At 41.9% G+C, this 23,500-nt stretch overlaps 2 protein-coding genes across 5 annotated transcripts in view; one reads left to right on the top strand and one right to left on the bottom strand.

The window, feature by feature from the left end:
* Positions 1–1,215, top strand: part of LOC307229535 (up-regulator of cell proliferation-like) — a gene marked incomplete at both ends in the record, with an annotated part of 6,926 nt that extends 5,711 nt beyond the window's left edge. Inside the window, 2 exons of the mRNA XM_079999534.1 lie at positions 814–1,102; positions 1,210–1,215. Coding sequence (XP_079855660.1) covers positions 814–1,102; positions 1,210–1,215 — 295 coding nt within the window. The remainder of the gene's footprint in view (positions 1–813; positions 1,103–1,209) is intronic.
* LOC307229320 (centrosomal protein of 95 kDa-like) lies at positions 331–23,500 on the bottom strand. Of its 4 annotated transcripts, none has more exons than XM_079999293.1 (16): positions 23,318–23,500; positions 20,280–20,408; positions 19,764–19,871; positions 19,399–19,509; positions 17,776–17,881; positions 15,167–15,285; positions 14,583–14,776; positions 12,547–12,616; positions 12,157–12,224; positions 11,738–11,937; positions 10,630–10,756; positions 10,121–10,226; positions 4,512–4,750; positions 3,228–3,323; positions 2,009–2,159; positions 331–1,542 (listed from the first exon to the last, which is right to left on the bottom strand). In XM_079999293.1, the coding sequence occupies exons 1-16, from the start codon at positions 23,340–23,342 to the stop codon at positions 1,532–1,534; spliced, it is 1,860 nt and encodes a 619-aa protein (XP_079855419.1). In that variant the 5' UTR covers positions 23,343–23,500; the 3' UTR covers positions 331–1,531. The 4 variants fall into 4 exon arrangements, with proteins under 4 accessions (XP_079855419.1, XP_079855420.1, XP_079855421.1 ...); XM_079999294.1 differs by having other exon boundaries at positions 3,228–3,320; XM_079999295.1 differs by having other exon boundaries at positions 3,228–3,317.

Here is a 23,500-nt window from a genome sequence, read left to right as displayed (position 1 = left end):
CCACCCCAAGTGGCATTTTCAGGGGCCTCCAGCACAGAGACACAGGTGATTGGATTGAAACACAGCAGTTCCATTGTAGAGAGTGGGCTAGATGGAACAAGTCCCGGAGCAGATGGACAGCAATTCATGACAAGGGCTCCTCTCCTGAGGAGCAGGTATACAGCCACACTGAACCTGGGCCCCAATTACCTAGACCCAGGACAGGTGTGACTGCTCCACACACTGTTCCCACACCACAAGGCCTATTAGTCTTATCGAATTTCTTTGAACATCATAGATTTACAGATTCTCAATTCAAAGATAATTAATTTGTTTCAATCAGGAGCACTCTCATGGAGACCCATTTATTACATTAGGCATGAACTTTATTACATAAAATGTTACACACTTATGTATTTCAGCAGAACAGAACCAGGAACAGCAGTTTAGGGAAGTTTTTACATTAGAAGACGGGGGATGGGTGGGGGCTGGTTCAGACAGCGGCATACAGCAATGCTTGAGATGCATGATGTGGCAGACAAAGGTTTGTGGTCAAGTATCAGCTGCAGACGAGACGAAGATTATTAACCCTCATTATTATAAGACTAATGAAGGTAAATAATTGAATGCTGGTGGTCTCCTCTGCTGGGTTGCTCACTAGCCTGTGCGCCGATCTCCTTTGTAAGACAAAACAAAACGTTAAGAAAACTCCCTGCCTTGAGTCGGCCCAACCAGCTGATTCGGCCGATTTGAGGCAGCTTGGTGGCCGCGGGAAAAGGGAACCGTGCTGTCTTCTGCAGCTGGTGCTTGACCACGCCCTTTTGTCCGCCACAGGTGCATACTGGTGCCACGCCAGGGAATGGGCAAGAGGAGGCAGGCGGAGGGCAAACATCGCCGGTTGGCGTGTTTGTTAACCATTCTTTTAAAATCAAACAGTGGGGTACGCCAGGTGGGGTCTCTGGCCGGCTGCGGTGTGGCGGGCCTTGCCCTTACGCGAGGCGTGGGTGGCATGGGAGTCCTGCCGGCTCGCCTGCAGGGGGCGGCCCTTCGGGCGGGGTGTATGTCGCTGTGGGGCCGGGATCCGGGCCTGCAGTCCGTGCCTGACGCCCGTAGCCCCGGTTCTGTGCCTGCGGCTGGGTCTTGTGCCTGCACCTGGGAGTTGGTTGTATGTGTGTGCCCCCAGGGTGCGGGGTCTCTTCATGCTCCCTGGGACTGGGTCATGCTCCTTAGGGCTAGGCCTGGGGGTTGCTCCACAGCCCTCTGGCTTCTCTGGCGGCATGTAAAGGAAAGAATGAATGGGGCCATGTATCGTGAGATTTTGAGTGAAAACCTCCTTCCATCAGAAAGGGCATTGAAGATGAAACGTGGCTGGGTCTTTCAGCATGACAATGATCCCAAACACACCGCCCGGACAACGAAGGAGTGGCTTCGTAAGAAGCATTTCAAGGTCCTGGAGTGGCCTAGCCAGTCTCCAGATCTCAACCCCATAGAAAATCTTTGGAGGAAGTTGAAAGTCCGTGTTGCCCAGCGACAGCCCCAAAACATCACTGCTCTAGAGGAGATCTGCATGGAGGAATGGACCAAAATACCAGCAACAGTGTGTGAAAACCTTGTGAAGACTTACAGAAAACGTTTGACCTCTGTCATTTCAAACAAAGGGTATATAACAAAGTATTGAGATGAACTTTTGTTGTTGACCAAATACTTATTTTCCACCATAATTTGCAAATAAATTCTTTAAAAATCAGACAATGTGATTTTCTGGATTTTTTTTCTCATTTTGTCTCTCATAGTTGAGGTATACCTATGAAAAAAATAACAGGCCTCTCTCATGTTTTTATGTGGGAGAACTTGCACAATTGGTGGTTGACTAAATACTTTTTTGCCCCACTGTATATATATAGGAAGGAACCACAAGAGAATTAAACTCTTCCTTTAAACTCCCCAAAAAGGACGTGGCATTTTCTACATAGAGAGAGAGTAGGAAAACTTGGTTCCAAAAATGATAAACAGAGTGTTGTCGTCATACTCGGAGGGGCTTTCCTGGGATGGTCCTGCCGTCTGCGTGCTGTGACCGGTCGGGCGTGTACAGGCCAAGGCTGCAGTGTCGTCTTTTTAGCCGGAGATGGCCTGGCGGCCCGGGGAACACCGCTCAGTATGGCCTCCCTGTACTCCCGCTCCTGCACACACAGACACAGACACAGATTCTTAAAACATTGATATCAACACCCAGCCTGTTGTCAGACAACTAGTTATACTATTGAGCCCCTGGGGGAAATTGTATTATCAGAGCAGCTCAAATCCAAAATAATAAGGAAATAGAATAAAAAGAGACAAGAAATGGCAATAAACAATGAACCTCAATATACTTAACTAGAGGATGGAAAATAAAAAATAAAATTTCCAAAATGTGGAAAACGTGAAAAAAATACAATTAATCTTACAATCAACACAGTAAAATGTAATAAACCTGATAACTAACTACAACACCAACTAGAAGATTTTGGATAAATAATAAGTTAAAAATAAAATAAACCTAAGAATAAACCAGAAAAATCTACCTAATGACAAACAATGAACAGTAAAGATTTGGTAATGAACAATAAACCTAATGACAAATGATTTTTAATTGAAACAGTAAATAAGAAAAACAAAAAGCAAAGTAAACCCGAGGTTAACTAGAAGGTAGGGGAATTACCAATATACAATTGACAATAAAAAAATAAACCTAGCAATGAATGGTAAACCAGAAAAATAAACCTAAAATAGCAGTGAGCAATACAAATGTGTCAACATACAATGACCCAAACAATAAGAAATAAAAAATAATCCTAGAAATGTGAGTACAAAAAAAAGTAAAGTAAAAAATAAAAACAAACAGTAAAAAATAAATAAATAAAATCAAAAGTACCTAGGAACAAACAATAAACTAGAAACTAGAAATGTTGGAAATAAACCTACAATTATTAGAACCGAGAACCAAAATTAGAACCAAGTTAATAAGTAAAAAAACAAAAAAAAAACCAAAAAAAACCCAAAAATATTCTTCTGAAACAGTTTAGTGCAGATATAAAGATAATGCCGTGTTGTCTACATGACAACAGTTTCTTACTCTACATCTAGAACCATGCAAAATGTTTCGCCAATGGCTGATAAGAGTAATTACAGGGAAATGCATTCCTTTCCAAAGGCACAGACACGAGACAGGTAGTTTGAGAAACTAACACAGGGAGTGTGTTCAGACTTACGGCTTCCTGAGCCCTGAGGCGCTCCATAGCCAGGTTGGTCCGTTCTCTGTCTTCAAATCTCTTCAGTTCCTCCTCATAGGCCACGTTCACCTGCTGCTGAAATACAAAAGTATAGACTGCCACATAGCACATTCATTCTTTTTTGATAGAAGCTGCACTCTTTCTGAATATATTGCCAAGTCGGCAAAACATTACATTTTAGGGGCGTTTTCCCAGATACAGATTAGGCCTAATCTTAGACTAAATCGCACTTTCAGTTAGTCCAGATTCAGCCATATTTCAAATAGTCTCAGACTTGGCCCTAGTCTCGGTTTTAAAAAAATCGGACTTCCAGAGGGAAGATTAGAGCTAATCTAGTCTAAGTGAGGTCTTGAATTAAACCTGGCCAGAGGCAGGTTCATTTTTGGATTCATGTACGTGGCCTCCAGGTTGACCTTGATAATAGAGAACATGGATTATCTGGACTAAGACCAGCACCAAGACCAGACAGAAGCAGCCGACTCGTCCTGACTTTATTCCAGGAAATCCTAGTCTAGCACTAATTCATCATAAACTAAGCAATGTCTCAGAAAGGCATTTTTCAGTTCTGGATTAATTAAATAAGGATTAGTTTTGTCCTGATATAGACTAAACCCTGTCTGCAAAATTGCATTTTTAAAATTATAATAACATTTGAACTAAAATTCAGTATATCCAGTTTCAGTTCTATTCATAGAGAGCAATCCTTTTTGGTTTTATTAGTTTTTTTGTTAATTTGTATGAGTTCAAAGGGTTAGTAAATTGCTCCCATCCTTACTAATGTACATTATTTTCGGTAGGCAGCAGTCAAAGACATTATTATTATTATTTTTTAAAGCTGTAAATATCTACCGATGTTATATCATGGGTTCTCAACCTTTTGGGCCCAAAGAGGCAGTTTTTAGGGACTATTTAAATGAATTACTTATACTTTTGGAGACACCACCAAGCACCACTAATTTTATATGAAACTTAGAATTTGTATTTAGGCAAATAAGAAAGACTGAGGCTAAATAGGAAACTGTACTGCGGATATTCAACGGTATATATTAGGCAACTGCTTCATGAGTATTGCATTACTTACTTTTATTATACTATAGAGAGGGAGCCCCAAATAAATGACAAAATGGTTATATATTACCAACCAATTTAATTTATTTTAATTCAAAAAATATATCACAGTGATGAGTTTTGGGACTCACAAGAATCCGTTGTTCAGAAACTTCTCAATAGAAGTAATGTGTGACGTAATGAGTGTGCTCCCACCTTATTGGATTTCCTGCGGCTGGGCCTAGGATGGAGCTCCTGCCGTCGTGTCCGATGTACAGAGGAACCATCAGAGAGGTTGGTCTGCCGCCTGGTCTTGACGCCACGCTCCAGGCCCGTCTCCTGGCCCCACTCCCCCCTGGCAGTGCCCTCTAGCTGCTCCTGCAGGGACGGACACGCCCGGGGAGAGGTGGGCAGTGTAGGGTGGGGCCGACACTCTGCCTCAGGGCGGGGGGTGTCTAGAAAGAAGCAAATCCAGGGGACATTGGTCACGTGAGTGGAAAACACTTTGACTGATTTGAAACAATACTGCTGAAGTGCTGATACAAATATTGGGGAAATAATATCGTGTGGCCAGTGCAAGATTGACAAGTGATGTGAAGTGATGTCTCCAGCAGGTTTCCATTAGGCTCAAGTCAACAAAGACTTTCATTGGTAGGTTGGTCGAGCAAAAATAATATATACTGTACATATATTAACTCCATTTCAGGAGCTGCGCCCTGTCAAAATTAACCTTAAAACCTATGTGGCTTTAAATTTGATATTTAACAAATTTCTAGTTGTTCCGACACATGCAGAAGAATAAATACAGCTTTTGCCAGTAATTAACAGGCCGCTCGCTTCAAGCGTGCCCACCATGCAGCACTTGTAAATTAAATGTATATTTTAAATGCTGGTTCTAAGTTATTTTGTTTGTGTTACTGATAAATTAACAAAATGTTCAGTCCCCTTGCTGGTTGTTGCGACACATTGAGAATGGGGATATTATAAAAAGGCCCCATCACCACTGTACCACTGGCCAGAGGCCGGCCAGAGGAGCGCCCGAAGGCCGGAAGGGGACGGGGAAGGTGCAGTGAGCAAGTCCGCGGCCCCGAGAAGCATTGAAGTCGGTGCGGAGGGGCAATGGTCCGGGATCCCGGACAGGGAAGGCGCAGCAAGTTACAGAGTCCGAGGCCCTGGTAAATGTGCCTTCAAAGGGGATGCCGATCGACAGCGGGAAAATGATCTTCCGTACGCCACATTTCAGTGCAAATTATGTCAATATGTAATTTAAATGTATATATGAATAAAATAATAATAATAATAATAATAATAATAATAATAATAATAGGGCCTCATACATTTAAAGGGGACCTATTATGCCAAACTCACTTTTTCAGTGCTTGAGCATGTACATTTTGGTCTATGATGGGCCTACCAACACACAGACTATAAAATAAGATAACCCATTACATTACATTTAGCAGACGCTTTTATCCAAAGCGACTTAGCCATCAGGAGCAATTAGGGGTTAAGTGTCTTGCTCAAGGACACTACAGCATGCTAGCAGGAGGAGCCTGGGATTGAACCTGCAACCCTTAGATCACTAGACCGCCAGCTCTACCGCCTGAGCTACCATCCCCAGTCAGTTTAGGTTCAGACTACGTGATTCTGACCTGATTTTCCGCTCGCCGACAGGATTTTCTAGATCGCTGCAGAACTCCAGATCAGAGGAAAATCATAGCGCTCCCGTGAGCAATGTGTGGTGTGGACAGGCTGCTCTTTTAATATATTTCTTATTAATTCTGCTTTAATTAATTTTTTTACAGTGATCAAGAATATAATAAAAAATACATTATCCTGTCCCATGCATGGTATTTCGTCATTTCTGGTGTAAATTCTTGCATTCGTTTTTCGTGACAAAATGTAGTTTGGAGACCCGACAGACTCGTTGGGGATTCCTCCTGGTGAAAGATCGTAATGTGTGACCCCCTGTCGCTGATCAGTCATGTAGTGTGAAACCACAAGACTGAAAGATTCCTGATCACAAGACAGAAAGTTGTGTAGTGTGAACAGTACAGCGATCTCACAACTCTGCAAGTCGTGTAGTGTGTCCATGGCATAAGCTGTCTGTTACAGAAAACATGTCCTAAAATGAGCCGTTTAGCTTTGCTGCCCTCCTACACGTCACCGAGGGAGTCATTCTAATTAGAACCGCACCCCCATCTGAGTAACTCCACCCACACCTGGAGCACAACTGGATACGCTAGCATAGAAGCTAAAAGCTAAGCATGGGAAGTGCTCTGTTGGCTGCAGAGATCATCACAAATCTTTAAAAGAGAGAGGAAAGTGGAATTAATACCAACTGTGTGGGACAAAACTGCAGACGAGGGAAATGTAAGTATTTAAAAATGAATTCCACTGTGTGCTTCTTTCTGTGTGTGTTCACGTTAGGTTGACTGAACTGTAGGCTGCGGAGCGAGATCCACTCCGCATTTCTCCAAACAAAACCGGAGATATATTTATTTAATTAATTTTCCGTTATTTTTCAGTAATTGATGAAACAAAAACGCCAAGCCCCACCGTATCCTGCGGTGTTCTAACCTCTGTGCTGCTCCAGACACCAGTGTGTGTGTCCACGTCAGGTTACTGCTGGGTGTGGCGCGCGATCTGCTCGGATTTCTCCAATATAAACCGTGGATGTATTTATTTTATTTTCCGACATTTCCGTAATTGAATGAAACAAAAAAAAAAAAGCCCCAAGCCCAGCCGTATTTCGTGGTGCTCCAAGCTCTGCGCTGTTCCGGACACCGTGGTGAAAGTTGGAACAAACTTTTAAATGAGGCCTCGTAGATCTAATGAGAGTCAAGATTCAGCAACTGCATTGCTTAAGAGGTAAAATCAGTGAACGCCATCGGCTCACAGAACCCGGAAAATTGTGTTCAAACTCCATTGGCTCACAGAACTAGGGACCTTGGCAGGGTGGCTCCTCCCACTGAAGTAGTCAGTTTTCAGACAGGGTGGATTGGATGCATATTATTTAATAATCTGAGTGGTATTTTCAGCAAAAAAAATTAACAAATACACTACTCACAGAAAGGTAGGGATATTCGGCTTTCAGGTGAAATTTCAGGATGAAGATAAAATGCACTATAACCTTTACAGGTGAACTTAATTTGACCTTCTCTAAACTTTTGAATGCACATGTCCAACTGTTCAATGTTTCAGTACTTTTTGCACAACTTGCTGTTCTCTAACAAGGAGCCGAACGGCAAAATTCACAACAGGTGTTTGATCCATGAATCGACCAATACATTTCCTGGTTCAATTAGAATTGGTATTTAAACAGTCCTCTTCATCATGCTGTTCACATTTTGACATCATGAGACCAAGACAACACCTAACAACTGATCAACAGTACCTCGCCATTGTGAGGCTTCAAACAGGATGTTCTCAGAGGGAAGTGGCCACTGAGCTTAGAGTGTCACAGAGTGTCATCAGCAGGTTCCAACAGAGATACAGAGAGACTGGAGGAGCGACAGAAAGGCCTAGAAGTGGACGTCCTTTGGCCACATCCCACACTGATGAGCGCTTCATTGTGAACAGTGCCCTGTGGAACCAGATGATGATGCCACTCAACTCCAGGCACATTTAAGGGAGGTGAGAGGCACCCAAGTGTCACGTCAGACCATTCAAAACCATTTACATCAGCATGGTCTGCGTGCTAGACGACCTGCAAGGGTACCTGACCAAACCACCAGGCACAGCCATCATCGTCTTGCACGGGCCAGGGAGTATTTACGCTGGACGAGGGACCAGTGGCCTCAGTGCTGTTCTCTGATGAAAGTAAATTCACGTTGAGCAGAAATGATGGCCGCCAGCGATGTTGGAGATGTCAAGTAGAGCGCTATGCATCAGCCAATGTTGTCACCAGATGAGCCTTTGGTGGTGGTGGTGTGTGGCAGTGTGGGCAGGTGTGTCTAGTCAATACAGAACTGCCCTACACTTTGTGAATGGTACAGTGACAAGCCCATAGTACCTGAATAACATCATTAATCCAGTCATTGTGCCCCTGCATGAACAACACAGGCCTAATTTCATCTTCATGGATGACCATGCTCCAGCACATCGAGATCGCATCATTCAGGAACGACTGCTGGAGACTGGGGCACCTCAAATGGAGTGGCCTGCACTTTCTCCAGACCTGAATCCCATAGAAAACCTATGGGATCTGCTGAGTCGCCGTGTAGAGGCTCGTCCCTTTAACCGATCTTATATGTAATCGGTGTATTTAACAGGCAGCTCACTATGTGCGTGCAGTGCTTGTAAATTTAATTTCGATTTTAAAAGCTGGTTATTAAGTTTTGTGTTTAATCTGTAATGTAGCACAGTGTTAGTTTAAATATTCTTTATCGGCCATGAAAGTCAAACCATTTTCTGATATCCCAAAAACTTCTATTAAAATAATTAAATTAATATCATGAATGTACGACAATTAGTTAACTAATGGCTTGAAATGACGCCTCATAGTCGACGAGGATAATCTTAATAGTCAGGGGCAGCCCTAGCTTGCAGTGTCGAATTTGGTGCAATTTGGACACGCACCAAATGTAATATTAAAAAACTTTGAATACACAGCAGGCCTTCAGGGCTCTGCGACTGAGTCACAAAGAGCGTCTTTACCAGGTGTATAACTTTAACCGGCAGTTTCATCTTCCATTGCGGAACACAGATTGAATCATTGATTTTGTTAAGCTGCCTTTAAAATGTCTTAGAAGTCTTTTTTTTTTTCCCCCCTCTCTTTTGAACGGGCATGCATTAGTAATAATAAGGAGGAAGCAGCTCAATAGGCAAAAATTAAAGCCACGAACGGGTTTCGCATTTCAATCGGTGGCACAGTGCATTGCACTGCTGCCTCACAGCAAGAAGGTCCTTGGTTTGATTCCCGCCTGGGCCGCTGTTAGCACCGTGCTCTGGCAGGTTATCTCCCAAATAGGAGCCTTTCTGTGTGGAGTTTGCATGTTCTCCCTGCTCACATGGGGTTTCCTCCATCAAACATCAGTAAGACCCCCACCAAAAACATGCACATGACCTGCGATGAACATATGGTACCAGGTCCCTGGGCGCGTCGTCGAATGCTGCCCACTGCTCCTGGCTGCCCCCCCGGAGAAAGGACAAGCCAGGATGGGTGAAATGCAGAGGACTCATTTCACCGGCCACCATCCAAAGCACGTGCGCATGTGTGTGTATGCATGTGTTGTAGTGTTGTGTGTCGTGTGACAATTAAAGATTCTTCTTCTTCTTCTTCACTTGTTGTATCATCACAATGTATGCAGCATTTCAACAATTGTGCACTCAAAGTTATGCCGTTTACACCCCCCACCCCCCTTTATCAAATTTGAATGGAATTTGGTGTGTACATTCAGAATAGTGTGGGATGCCTCCTCTGGGTTTAATCGGGATTGCTTTAAGACAGCTTGAGTTAATTGGCTGTTTCCTGCTAAGCACCGCCCTGTGCAAAGATATTTTGTTTGAAGATTGATGGCCATGTTTTTTTCGACCAATCTTTCTCATTTATAATAGAATAGAGACGCAACATAAGACAACAAAGAAGAATAACAATAATAGAGCAGCAAGAAAACAATGGGATTCTACCCCTGCAGGGTTTGAACCCCAATAATGATGTGGCAAAGAAATAATAGGGTTCTACCCCGGACCCCAACAAGCATAATAACCATAAATTAAAAACCCTGGTAACCACTGTATGGCTCAACCTTTGGATCAGTTTTTAAGGGGAATGTCAAATAAATGAGCCATGGCCTTTAAAATACAGAAGTGCTGGAGTTTACCTTTGTGTGGCCTGCTGTCCACGATGCTGTCGTTGTGCTGGCACTCATTGTCCTCCTCTCGGACCTCGCTGGACTCGCCACTCTCTACTAGCGCACGTTTCAACATCTGCAGAAAATAACAAAAAACCACACGCAGACTCTTTAAAGCACAACTCAGATGGGAAATTCGAGATGCGTTACATCATAGTTCCTTACTTCTGGTCCTGGTCATTAGAAAATGGGTCACTTGATACTGCATTACAATGAAATCAAGCTGCAGATTCAATATGTGTTCAATATGTGATTTTTTTTTCCAGCTAACTGTGAAATAGTTATAACCCTTTTATCTCACATCACTATTGATATAAGGAGGCAATGGCAGTGAAACAAATGTCTCAATGACAACGTCCATTAAGATGGTAAATAAAAGCCACACACACACACACACACACACACACACACACACACACACACACACACACACACACACACACACACACACACACACACACACACACACACACACACACCTTGCCAAGCTCCTCCAGTCGTCGAGACATTTTCACAGACATGTGGTGGAGCTCCTGTTCCGTTTCCAGGTTCTTCTGCCTTTGCCGGGACAAAGGGTCCTCCTCACACTTCTCCTCTGAGAACCGTCTGAAGGGACAATTAAACATGAACAATTAAGTCAACAATTAAAAAAAATCTTAAAAATAAAAATAAACTTTAATAAACACAAAATATTATGCAAGTTAAAAAGACATGCTGGACAATTTGTGAAGCAGCATTAATTAATGACTGAGGGGAAGAGAGTAAGAACAAAGCTTTACCTCACTTAACATAATATTTCTCTACAGAACTATGTACAGTATACGGGAGGCTGAAAAGATAGGTTTGAGGTATTGGGGGTAGGGCTGAACGATTAATCAAATTCAAGCTGACATCACAATGTAATAGTACACAATGTACAAATCGCAGGCTGCGATTTTAATGTTACACAATCTAAAGCAGTGATACTCAACTTGCGGCTCTTTTATGACTAGTTGCAGCTCTTCAAAGTGTTATGTAATGTTTAATAAAAAAATTCTATGAGTATTTCAATAACTTCTGTCTGAGACATTGTCTGCAGTATTCAAAACTGAATTTCCCATTAGACACATCAACCTATGACGGCTTCGAGAGAGAGCGTATCTATAGAGATCTATTTCCTGGTAGTGATCAATGATCTGTTAACTGAGTGATCAATGGCTGATCATCTGGTTTCCACTGGCAATTTTATTATTAATAATTTATATTTAATTTGTTATAATACTAGAAATATACTACTGATATAACTAGTAGCCTTATTTTAAAATGCATAATGGTTTGATGGAGGAAAGGGGCGTTTCAGAAATTTGGCTCCTCTGAAAACACTTTTTGTTAATGTGGCTCCTGATCTGGGAAAGGTTGTATAGAAAGATGTATTGCTTGTGTTTAGTGAATAATACAGAGGATAAGGAAATTAAAAAGAAAATCACATACTAAATCGCAATAATGGTCTAAAAAAAATAAAACTACTAATAATTAAATAAAAAATAATCACAATTTCATATTTTCCCAAAATATTTCAGCCCTATTGGTGGATTTGATCAATTTTACCCGTGGGCTTTCCTCTCCCTGGGAGCTATTCGTCCGTCCTCCTGCCTCAGGTTGGCGCTCAGATCTTCCACTTCCACCTCCACCTCCTCTTCCTCTGTGTCTGACGGTGAAGTGGCTTTGTGCTCCAACCCATCCTGCAGTGAGGGGAGTAAGTCTGTCTGTGTCCGAAACAGAATCGTCCTGGGACCCCCGTACGTTGGCTGGGAGGAGAGAGAGGTTTTAACAGAGTCAACCATTTGGGTTTTGGGGCCAGCCAGATTTGAATCACTGTGGGGCCACAGCAGACAGCAGACTACAACGTGTTTCATTTTGAAAATAATTCTGCATTTAACCCAGACAACCGCACCAATGGCCATTCGGATTGTTTCACAGAGACTGAATTTCAGTGTTTGAGGTAGGCTGGCTTGCTGTTTCCTTACCTCTAGTGTCTCTCTCTCCTCCGCTGTCCTGGTTCTCTGCAGACTGGAGTCAGAATTTTCACTCAGAGCTGGAGAAGAAGCACAGCACTTAATGGGAAGTTCCACCGCAACACAACATTGAGCTAATTTACCAGATAGTACGTCAAAACGGTGTGTATTTCAAATGAGAATCACTCTGTTGTACCAGAAACAGAAAGTACAATTGTCATGTTGGCAAGCTAGCTCCAGTAGGCTGGTAGAGCTGGCATCAACTGCAATATCAACATATTGGTGATAATTAATTTGTTCCAGGACACAGTTTGTGTTCCCGTAACACTTATCTATATTCATATATATATGTATTCGTATAAGTCTGAGGAAAGGTGTGCCAGTGTGTTAATTTTGACTCACCAGGAGTGGAGTGTTGGTTAGGGTATTGCAGTCCATTGGAAAGGCTGCTCTCCGCCGGCTGCTTGGAGTTCTGAGAGAGGGAATGAGAGAGAATGAGGTATGGCTGATTTATGAAAGTTGTGATTTTTTTTTTTTTTTACCACAGAATAGAAGGAGAAGGCACTATTGGCCCTCCGTTATTAAAGCAAAGTGGTCTTTGTGCAGCCAGACAGAAACGCGCTCTGCGCAGGTCAGAAACTGCATGTAACCGATTTCAGCCAACCAAGACAGCAGTCCTCCTCAAGCCTCAAACCATTAAGACAAATACCATGAACCTGAAGTAGTTAAAATTAACTGAAAATATCATGACAACATACTGTGCTATGCAAAGAAAAAGAGACGCTTACTTCACAACAATCATCACGGCCGTACAGTTTGCTGTTATTCGTCCCTTTTTAAAGGCATGATGACACAATTCATCCCGTATCACAGCTCCTCCCTAGATTCTGAGTCTCCCTCCAATAATCTTTGAGTTTTTATTATTTATTTTCTTTCTTGGCCCGGTGCTTAGCCCCGTGCATGCTCTACTGGAAGTGTGATATTTGACAAATAATAAAAGGTATATGATAGGGATGTCATGAGAGGGAACATTTTACCTGTTATGAACTCTATGGAAATGTTATTGTACTTCTGTACGACATACAAAAAAATACCAATAAAAATAAAAAAACAATAAACTTTTTTATTGTAGATGTATTTATTTCATTTTCCGAAGTTAATGAATGAAACAAAAAAATCCCTGCTCTGTCCCGATGCATGCCCGTGCCTTATGAAAGTCAGAGCAAACTTTTAAATTATGTCTTCTAGATCTAATATAAGTGATGATGCAGCAACTGGATTGTTTTTCTTTCTACTTTTTAGTAGAAATATTTTAGTAGACTGATAAGGTGGAATAGGTGAAAGTTACAGACTAAATACAACACGAAACACAGAAGTCATGCTGAAACCACATTAGTTGAAATCACTTTAGAGTTCCAGTGCAGTGCGAACGAAACCAGAAAAGAAAGCCCTTGAAGGTGTTTAGTTCCTCCACAGTTCATAGTTCCCTTCAGGGAGTCCCCAGCACTAACGCCTGGAAGTTAGAAATAAAGCTCGACCTCGGTGTTACTCTAACCCACAACCTTTGAATCACTTCTCCAGTGCTTACCTAGAAGTCCAATGCTCTATAAAGCCACAGGGCCGTTGTAATCTAATTCCCAGTTATAGAGAATATAACTGGCTGAAACAAGGAGAAATAAGGAGAACCGAAAACTACTACAATTCTTTAAAATGTATTGTACTAAATCGACTCAACTATTGACTTCCCTTGTTTCCACACAAAGACGCTAACTGGTCGACAGATTTTTAACGAGGTGAAATCGCAGACCAACACAAGGTCCGGGACCAGAAAAAAATAGCAAGTGAAAGGATGAGGCTTTTATTATTTTTTTTTTTGAAATGACTACTCCTCTCATGTTTCTCATTTTAAATGACTCAGCAGCGACTCATGCTTCCCGATGCTGGCCAGAGTCAAAGGAAGTGTGTGCTTGCTTCTCTCAGCTCTACTTCAGCTAAAATGCGCAAGGTTGGATAAAGAAGCCCAGTTCTACTTAACAGCATTACTTGTGTTCACGGTGAGCCCGATTGGTACCAGGAATAACAACCTCCACTATCACGAAAAGCAGGTTGAGTGACTTTCACTTAATTTCAAATAGCAAAAACCGGCAGTCGTTGGCGCTCTCAGGAAACAATAGAACCTTCCATTGACCCTTCCACGCTTCCTTCCTGTTCCTTAGTGTCTCAGGCCATGGAAACTTGCCAACACCAAGTTGCAAGCACTTTAGCTACTTCACTTAAAATGCAGTCAAATGTAAGCACGAGTTGTTTGATGTTTGATTGTTAACATCTTTTCAGGATAATTCGATAAACTGTAAACATTCTCATTATATAACTTGTTCTTGTTGTCTTATGGGGAAAACAGGTATTATCCTACTTAATGACAAAAGCTGAAAACTTACCTCTGTAGCAGCAGGGGCGGCTTCCTGCTCGGAGTGGCCCTGGCTAAGGCGGCTGGATTTGGGAGGCAGGCCGGGCTGACAGGGGGTTGTATCACCCCTGTGGTGGGTGGTGGTCTGGTAGGGAGGCTGCTGTGGAATTGGTATGAGAAGAGGCTCCACAAATGGAAGGGCCTGGGGGTGCGTTAAGTCACCCGCTAAAAGGATAAAATCAACAAATAAACATGATTTTAACTCTCTCTCTCTCAGCAGCAAGTCTTGTGTGGCTAACACTAGAATGAAACGCTGAATTAAGGATTTTAGGCTTCGGAGCTTCTTGCTCTGGTCGAGGAGGACTCATTTGGAGGGGCATTTCGTCCACAACTGAGACTGTATGCTGTTAGAGCTTGAAATCTCAGCGGCCATCGAAGTAACAGTGGACCAACTGTCGACATTTTCAAATCCCACTCATACGCTGTGGACAATTAGTGCCATAAATGAATAAAATATTACTGATTACCCCCTTTGGCCAGGTTCCAATGACAGAGGATGCATTCTTGCGTGTGTGTGTGTGTGTGTGTGTGTGTGTGTGTGTGTGTGTGTCTAACCATCTTGTTTGGCTGTGAAGGTGCGTGCCGAGTCTCCCAGTCCTATGAGCTCATTGGTCGATCCAATCTCTTCTGCATTCCAGGAGTGAAGGGAATGTTTACTGGACTGGATGGCAGAACTAAGGAGAATTACAAAAACATGATTCTCCATTTTACCAAAATAATTGCCAGAAGATTGTAGCTAGGTACTGTAGCTCATTCAAATAACACCAAACCCAGAAAAGTTCAACCAAGGATTGTAAGCTTCCAGAAAACCTCCATTTACCCATTGTGGCCGTTCAGTCCACACCCCTACGCAAAAAGTTGGACAATGTTCCACTGTCAAACATCTCTGCTCAAAGAGCAAGTAAAGTAACCATTGCTACCTATACCCTATATTATTTTCCCTTAATGTTTTAAATAAATAATATATTATTGTTACCCCCATATTTTTTTTGTCTATTTTATAAAAAAGCTGAAGGAGTTGAAAAAAGTTTCACGGCGTCTGTGTAGCCTTGTTTATTCAGTGTCCATGGAAACAACGATGAACACAGCCATAAAGGTATGGCTTCCTTATGCAAAAAATGTTACATTTACTTTTCCGATAACTACATCACTGCATAACACAAATGTTCAGACAAGCTTAATATTTGGTTATTGGCGATGCTATGTATATATGCAATTCAAAGATATTGCCGCATTTTCTTCCAAACTAATTTGGTCGCGGATGTCCAGTTTGGTACAAAAATAAGGCACATTGGGGCAGAGCTGTTTTAGAGGCTGTGGCGTACAGGTGTGGCGGCAGCTCTGCGTAGTGCGTTCAGTCACACATCACACTTCTTGCCTTGCTTTCAATGACATCAAGCTCGCTCTGGCCCGTGCTCGCTCAGAGTGGTAAACATTTTGGCTGCAGTTGCTGCCGGCTCCAAACGCCATGAACAAACATCCTGCTTGTATGATCAATTTATTTTTAGAAATTCTGAATTTTATATTTTAGAAAACAGAATAGGAGCAATAGTCTGGAAACACAAATTTTTTTTCCATACCTATTCAGACCTGGAAATGATTCAAATCAAATTCAATACTGCGTAGGAACCCTGCAGTAGCCTAACTTATATTGTATCAGCTGTAGTGCAATGTTGTATTAGCTGTAGTACAATGTTGTATCAGCTGTAGTACAATGTTGTATCAGCTGTAGTACAATGTTGTATCAGCTGTAGCACAATGTTGTATCAGCTGTAGCACAATGTTGTATCAGCTGAATTCCAATTTGCCATTTCCGGGACAGGAAGAACTAAGGGAGGAACTAAATCCACTGTAATCTAATCTGAAAAGCCAGTTGCTTCCAATTCTGTTACAGTTGACTTGGAACTCCCGCTATGGGTATGAACAGAGCTGCCCTCAAACGCTTTCTACTGTTTTGAATATAACTAGCGGCCATTACTGTGTACAGCAGTGATCAGAGCTGCCAAGCCGGCTGTTGTGTCAATAAGATGTGCTCGGATGACGGCTCAGGCATATTTCCATTTCGTTTGCTTCGTTTTTCCCCTCCTTCACAGACAAGGGGAAGGTCAGAAAGTGGGTGGGAGTTGGCCCAGGGGACACAAACAGAGGCAGATAAGAGAACAATGAAGGGGCTTAAATATCCTTAAGTCATGAGGAAAGGAATCGATGTTATTGGCCATTTCTAGCTTTAAAAGGGAGAGTGAAACAAAAACGGCAGTTATTAAGAAAGTAATTGCTGAAAGGTAATTGCTAAAAACATTGTGAAAAGACTGAACAATGTAAAGCTGAATTGAATTGTGGATTTAGTTAAACCATTAAACTGTTTCTTACCATTTTTGTGGTGCGGGTTTTTTGGGTGGAGCAAAATCATGACTCAAGGATGTGGAGCGGTCATACTTGGCATGGCCCCTCCCCTAACACTATATAAACACCTGGAGTAAAAGGTGTCTCCAGGGAGATCGTGAACTCATGCAACGGACACCCGAAATGAAAAAAGAACCGTCCCATTGGTTTGACCGTGCAGGGTTTGGTTCTGTTAGTATTAGCTGCATGCTAGCAGGCCGTGGCGCGAGACCTGGCCTGCGGAGGAGCCAACAGGGGGCCCTGCAGCCAGACAGAGCTGCTTTGAGGTGAACAACTGGAGACACAGGACTGGGTTGTGCAGAACATTTAAACATGGAATTGACATACTTCAATATAAACGTTTAACATGATTAACATGATTGGGTGTGGTTACCGTGCCTTCAGCAGACACCGCCCTCCAAGAGCAGAGGGAACTGCCTTTTTTTTCCACGATTTTGAAACCTTATTTTACATCTTGCCGATTTTTACAGTCATTCAAATTTGGCTGGGTAATTAATAGCACATTTTTATCTGGTGTTAAAAAAATCAGAACACATTTATTTTTGCTAGACAGGGACTTTAAGTCCCTATAATACATTCAGTTGTGGAAGAAAAAACAGATAGAAACAAAGTATGTCCCAGGTGGCAACCTTTCCATTTCACAAGACACATTTTCTCCAACTTTCCATGGTACATAATGTTAAGGGTCTCATCAACCACACTCTGGATGTTGGTGGTATGTTGATGGTATGATGGGCGGCAGAGAGGACAAAAGAACTCACTGTGCACTGGATGACAGGGAGTCTGCCTCCAACGTGGCGTCTGTCTGCTCAGGGCCCTGTGGCTCCACGCCTCTCGGCACAAACTCAGCAAGAGTCCTATCAAAGTCTTACCGGGAAAGAAATAGCGGCGATAGAAGATGTAAGACTGAAGTAAAAGACTGAAGTAAAAAAATAAAAATAAACTAAAAAGCAGTGAGACATAATTATAACACACAGAATTTAAGCGCCAAAGTAGTCACACACAGCAACTCCAGAAATTAAAGCTGAGATATATTAATTAATGTACAGTGTGGATTATGACACACTGCACACATAGCACACACACACACACTGCACACACACAGACACACTGCACACACAACACACACACACACACACACACACACACACACACACACACACACACACACACACACACACACACACACACACACACACACACACACACACACACACACACACACACACAGTATCCCTATTTTGGTAAGCCAGAGCAAAGCCTCTTCTCACATAACATTCTGTGATGTGATTGGAAAAAGATAAAAATAAACATTAAAAAATATATACATTTTAACGAGCCACTCATAGATTCCTGTACAGTCTATGTCTTGTCTCCTGGCATGATTAAACAAACTAATTTGAACGGGCCCTTATAAAAAAAAACATCCTTTGTCAGGCAGACAGTCATTAAGCTCTAATTGCGATATGCCAGTGGCCAGTGAGACAAGCCAGGCGTGGACACAAAGGCACACTCAGTTCGGCTAATTCCACAGAGCTGGCTGTCCTCAGTGAAACCCAGGGGTTTAAAACTGAGTTTAAAAGTAGTTTTTGGAAGACAGACCGTTGGTCCCCCAACCAAAGCTCTGGGGCTGATTATATATATATATATATATATATATATATATATATATATATATATATATATATATATATATTAAACCTCAGGACGGCGCAAATACCGAAAGGCTTTTAAACAGGTACCTGATGGTTATTACAACTACATAGCTTTTTAAACCTTTGAAGTGATATTGAACTTTTGCAGAACAATTGAATGTATATGTTCCATACTTGGATATGTGTTCATTTCTGTAGTGGTCTATCAATAATTTATGAAGGGACTTTTTCTATTTAAGTCAACAATGGAGCAGCTTCTAGTTAGCCGGCTTTTTTTTTTAAAGCAGTCGCTTTATCAATGATTAAATCACCATCAATAGATGATAATAGAGAAATACTGTCATCGTTCTCCACGCAGTGGCCATAGAAGTGTCTTTTAAAAGTGAGCGACAGCATATGGAGTTAAATTGAGGTGGGGAACGTCTCCGTGTCTGTGAAGATCTTTTGATTACTTGCATCAGTGAAATGCAGGGCCGATAACTGTCCATGTTTCAAAAAAAAAACAAAAAAAACAAAAAAAAACATTTGTGACATTTAATCCTTAATCCGATTTTTTTTTGCCTTAAAAACTGACAGCACAAGAGAAATACTTTTATAATTAAATAATATAAAATCTGATAAAAACCCCATAGATCCTTTGTGAAAATTAACACTCTGGGATAAGCTACAGACCCATGGGGAAGGACAGAGTCTTGAGAGTGAGGATAAGTAAGCAACGACCTTCCCTACCTCCATTATGAAACTCCTCACTCGTCTCCTCGTTGAGATACTCCAACAGGCCGTCGAAGATTTCCAACAAGTTCTTTATGGATTCCTTGTCACCTCTGACAATATTTTCTCCTTTTGACAGACATACATAAATACATATACAAAGTTAGGACACAGGCCATGAAGCGTTAGCGTTATATAATCCTGCCCGAGGAGGAGCTGGAGCTTTTTCCATTATGTGTTCAATGAGAACTTGCTTGTCCATGAGCTGTGAATGTACCACTCAGGTCTGACTGAATTGATCACATCACATCATTTATTGTAACCCTTTCATATTCATTCATTAATTCAGTGGTGGGTTGCTTTTGTTGTTGTTGTTTTTTTACCTGTAATGTGCGACAGACTGATCTGAAGGTAGTCCAGAGCCAACGAGTCTATCACAGACTGAACGTTATGGAAATCATCCTCTTGACTGCATGGTTTAGCAATGTAATCTAACACAGACAAAAATGAATAAAACAAAATCCACACACACACACACACACACACACACACACACACACACACACACACACACACACACACACACACACACACACACACACACACACACACACACACACACACACACACACACACACACACCCCAAACCTCAGGAACACATACACATGCAGAAATCTTCATCTGGTCTGTACACTCACTTTACACAGGACAGAGTGACAAAGGCCATCTTGTGATGGTGGCTTAGAGGTTCTTAAGAATCCTTCCTTACATTCTAAACATGCTTAGGGGGACGTGCTCGCCACTAGACAAAATGTTTTTAACCCTATGGATTTAAAAAAATAAAATGTAATGACCGGAATTGAAGTGCATTTGAAAAACATTTCAAACAGAAACCTACCTGGAACTTTCTCTCCCAAGATCTTTTCATAGAAAGCGATGAAAACATTGGCATTGCAGTCTGCTAACTTGGCCAGCCTCAGGTTTATTTGACACTTTCTGAGTAGATCATTTGCCACATCTACCCAATCTGAAGAGAGAGATGTACACATAACACTTATTCAAGGGAGTATAATGGTGTTATTATCATAATCATCCTACATCAATGATCTGAATTTGTTAATACAGCTGTGTATGTATGTTTAATGTCAATCTTTTATTTTGGTGGATAGGAAATGTATTGAAAAACAGTTTATTCTCTAAGGGTTATATATTTAATGCCAGGTTCATTGTACATTCATATTTGTGATTCACTGTTTATTTCACAAGTTATTGTGTAGGACCGTATATTTCATTTTTGGACATGACCAATTATTTTTCAGGTCTTTCATGGTTATCGTTTTTATTGTTCTGTTATTTTTTAGGTGCTATCTGTATATCATCAGGTTCAGTGTATACTGGCAGATTTCTTTGTTGGATACAGTTGACTGTTAGGTTTATTGTATATTTTCATAACTTTGCATACATTGCCGTTTTATTTTTTCATATTTTTATCGTATTGCTTTATTAGTATTTTGCCTATTTTGCCTGTTTATGTGAGCTAGTGGGACATTGCAATTTCCCTTCTGGAAGAATTAAGTACCTACCTACCTAATTTAATTTCAGGAGACAACGGCCCTTTCTCAATCTGCGTTCTTGTCTGTACTTGTGTTCTTGTGGACTTGTGAAACGTCATCAGTCGCAGCCCAAGTACTGTGCCAATTCAAAGTACGCATCAAGCCAAGTCCAGTCCAAATGCCCGGATGTGAACTTGCTCCACCCATTTTATCGAGGATGCATCAATGGTGACTTGTGTGGACTTGGGACAGCCAAGTATCGCAGAATGCATTTCGCAGAATGACCGTCCTCGGGAGTCTGTACTCCCGAGTCGAACTTGCCAAGTCTGAACTACCAAGTCCGCAAGTCCGGACTTCGCGTACTTCATATTGAACGATTTGTACAGATGTTTACCCTGTACACTGCAGCTCAAGAGAGAATTGTACAGTTAAAAATAAAATAGTAAAAATAAAAAAATAAAAATTGTGAACTTGAAGAAAGGACAACACAGCAACCGCTGTGAATATAAACCACCAGCATAACTCAGATGATAGTATAAATGGACAATATTGTTTAGCATCTCAATTGTGTGAAACTAATTTGCATGAGGATTTAATAACGACAATGTATGACTTATACTGTCCACCAATAGGTCTAAATATTTAGCAGTTGATAGCAATTGAGCATTTTATGAGGAGCACCTGTACACCTACTTATTCATGCAATTATCTAATCAGCCAACAGTGTGGCAGCAGTGCAACGCATTAAAATCATGATACGGGTATGGGGCAGCATCTGTTAATGTTTACATCAACCATCAGAATAGGGAGAAATGTGAGCTCAGTGTTTTTCACCCGTGGCATGATTGTTGTTGCCAGATGGGCTGGTTTGAATATTTCTGTAACTGTTGATCTCCTGGGATTTTCAGGCACATTAGTCTCGAAAGCTTACTCAGAATAGTGAGAAAAACAAAAAACATCCAGTGAGTGACAGTTCTGCTGACGGAAACACCTTGTTGATAAGAGAGGTCCACAGAGAATGGCCAGACTGGTTTGAGCTGACAGAAAGGCTAAGGTAGCTCAGATACAGCAACCACTCTGTAGAATTGTGGTGAGCAGAAAAACATCTCAGAATGCTCAACACATCAAACCTTGAGGCAGATGGGTTACAATAGCTGAAGACCACGTCGGGTTCCACTTGTGACAGCCAAGAACAGAAAGTTGAGGCTGCGGTGGGCACAGGCTCACCAAAACTGGACAGTGGAAGACTGAAAAAAGGTACCCTGGTCTGATATATTTCGATTTCTGCTGAGGCACACAGATGGTAGGGTCAGAAATTGGCGCCAACAACATGAATCCATTCTATGGACCCAACCTGCCTTGTGTCGACAGTCCCGGCTGGTGGCAGTGGTGTAACGGTGTGGGGAATTTTTTCTTTCTATCTTTGGGCCGTTAGTACCACTCATCATGGCTTGAATGCCACAGTCTATTTGGGTATTGTTGTTGCTGACCATGTACATCATTTCATGGCAAAAAATAACGCATCTCCTAATAGCTACTTACTTCCAGCATAATAATACACCATGTCACAAAGTAAAAGTCGTTTCAAACTGGTTTCATAAACATGAAAATTTGTTCAATGTTGTTCAGTGGCCTTCCCAGTCATCGGATCTGAATCCTATAGAACACCTTTGGGATGTGAGAGAACGGGAGATTCGCAGCATGAAATTGCAGCTGACAAGTCTGGAGGCATTGCGTGATGCAATCATGTTAACATGGACCAGAATCTCAAAGGAATGTTTACAACGTCTTGTTGAGAAAAGGGAGGTCCTACCCAGTATTAATAAAGTGTCCCTAATAAAGTGGTCAGTGTGTGTGTTAATCTATCCTGTGATAATTAACTCCCACATATCACCCGGTTTGAGTAAAAAACAGTAACGAAGCGAGATCAGACATCTTGGTCGGGATGATTTCCCCTGATGACTTTCACCGGACATCTGAAGCCCAAAGCAATCCCAGCCCCGGCACACAAACAATGTCCCTTGGTTATTAATTCCTTCTCCCAGTAGGCGTTGAACTCAACACACACATCACCAAAGTAAACAGGCGACTGTCGGCGTTCGCCCTGCTATTTTTAATTAACACGGTTAGAGGCGTATGTAAATACGACGTTGCCGAACTAAATGTATACTTCTTTATATCTAACGTTAAGTTGTGAACGCGGTGGCTAACGTACAATGGTTGTGGTGTGTGTGTGTGTGTGTGTGTGTGTGTGTGTGTGTGTGTGTGTGTGCTAGACAGACGGTTCCTCCATAGCCAAGTCTACTGTCAGCTGACGTTAGCTTAAAAAAAAAATAGCTGGATTTTTCCGGACAAACATAAAGCCAGTTTCTAAGCGCCTTACCTCTTTCTCCCTCTGGAGTTCCCATGAAACAGCTGTCGAGGAGAGGCGACCGAGGGTCGAACACAATCAACCGGGTGCATAAATTGCCTTGTGCGGACTTTCCCGACCCGGGTTCCACTGCTGAGACGTCAGTTGAGACGACCAGGTTTCCGAAACTGGGAGCTGGCGTCGGTGCTCGGTTCG

Source organism: Zeus faber (genome assembly GCF_960531495.2).
Source record: "Zeus faber genome assembly, chromosome: 4".
In the NCBI taxonomy this organism is placed as follows: domain Eukaryota; kingdom Metazoa; phylum Chordata; class Actinopteri; order Zeiformes; family Zeidae; genus Zeus; species Zeus faber.
The sequence above is the reverse complement of the archived record's forward strand: the minus strand, read 5'-3'. Positions and strand labels throughout refer to the sequence as shown.

What these genes read in the sequence shown, in the direction of transcription:
- LOC307229320 (XM_079999293.1), bottom strand. Translation starts at nt 23,342, where the DNA reads ATGGGAACTCCAGAGGGAGAAAGAG. An exon ending in AGGGAGAGGAAAGCCCACGG is followed by an intron (nt 10,757 to 11,737) that starts GTAAAATTGATC and finishes TTGTCCCTTCAG; the next exon opens with ACGGTTCTCAGAGGAGAAGT. An exon ending in GGACAGCAGGCCACACAAAG is followed by an intron (nt 4,751 to 10,120) that starts GTAAACTCCAGC and finishes GCTTCTTTCTAG; the next exon opens with ACACCCCCCGCCCTGAGGCA.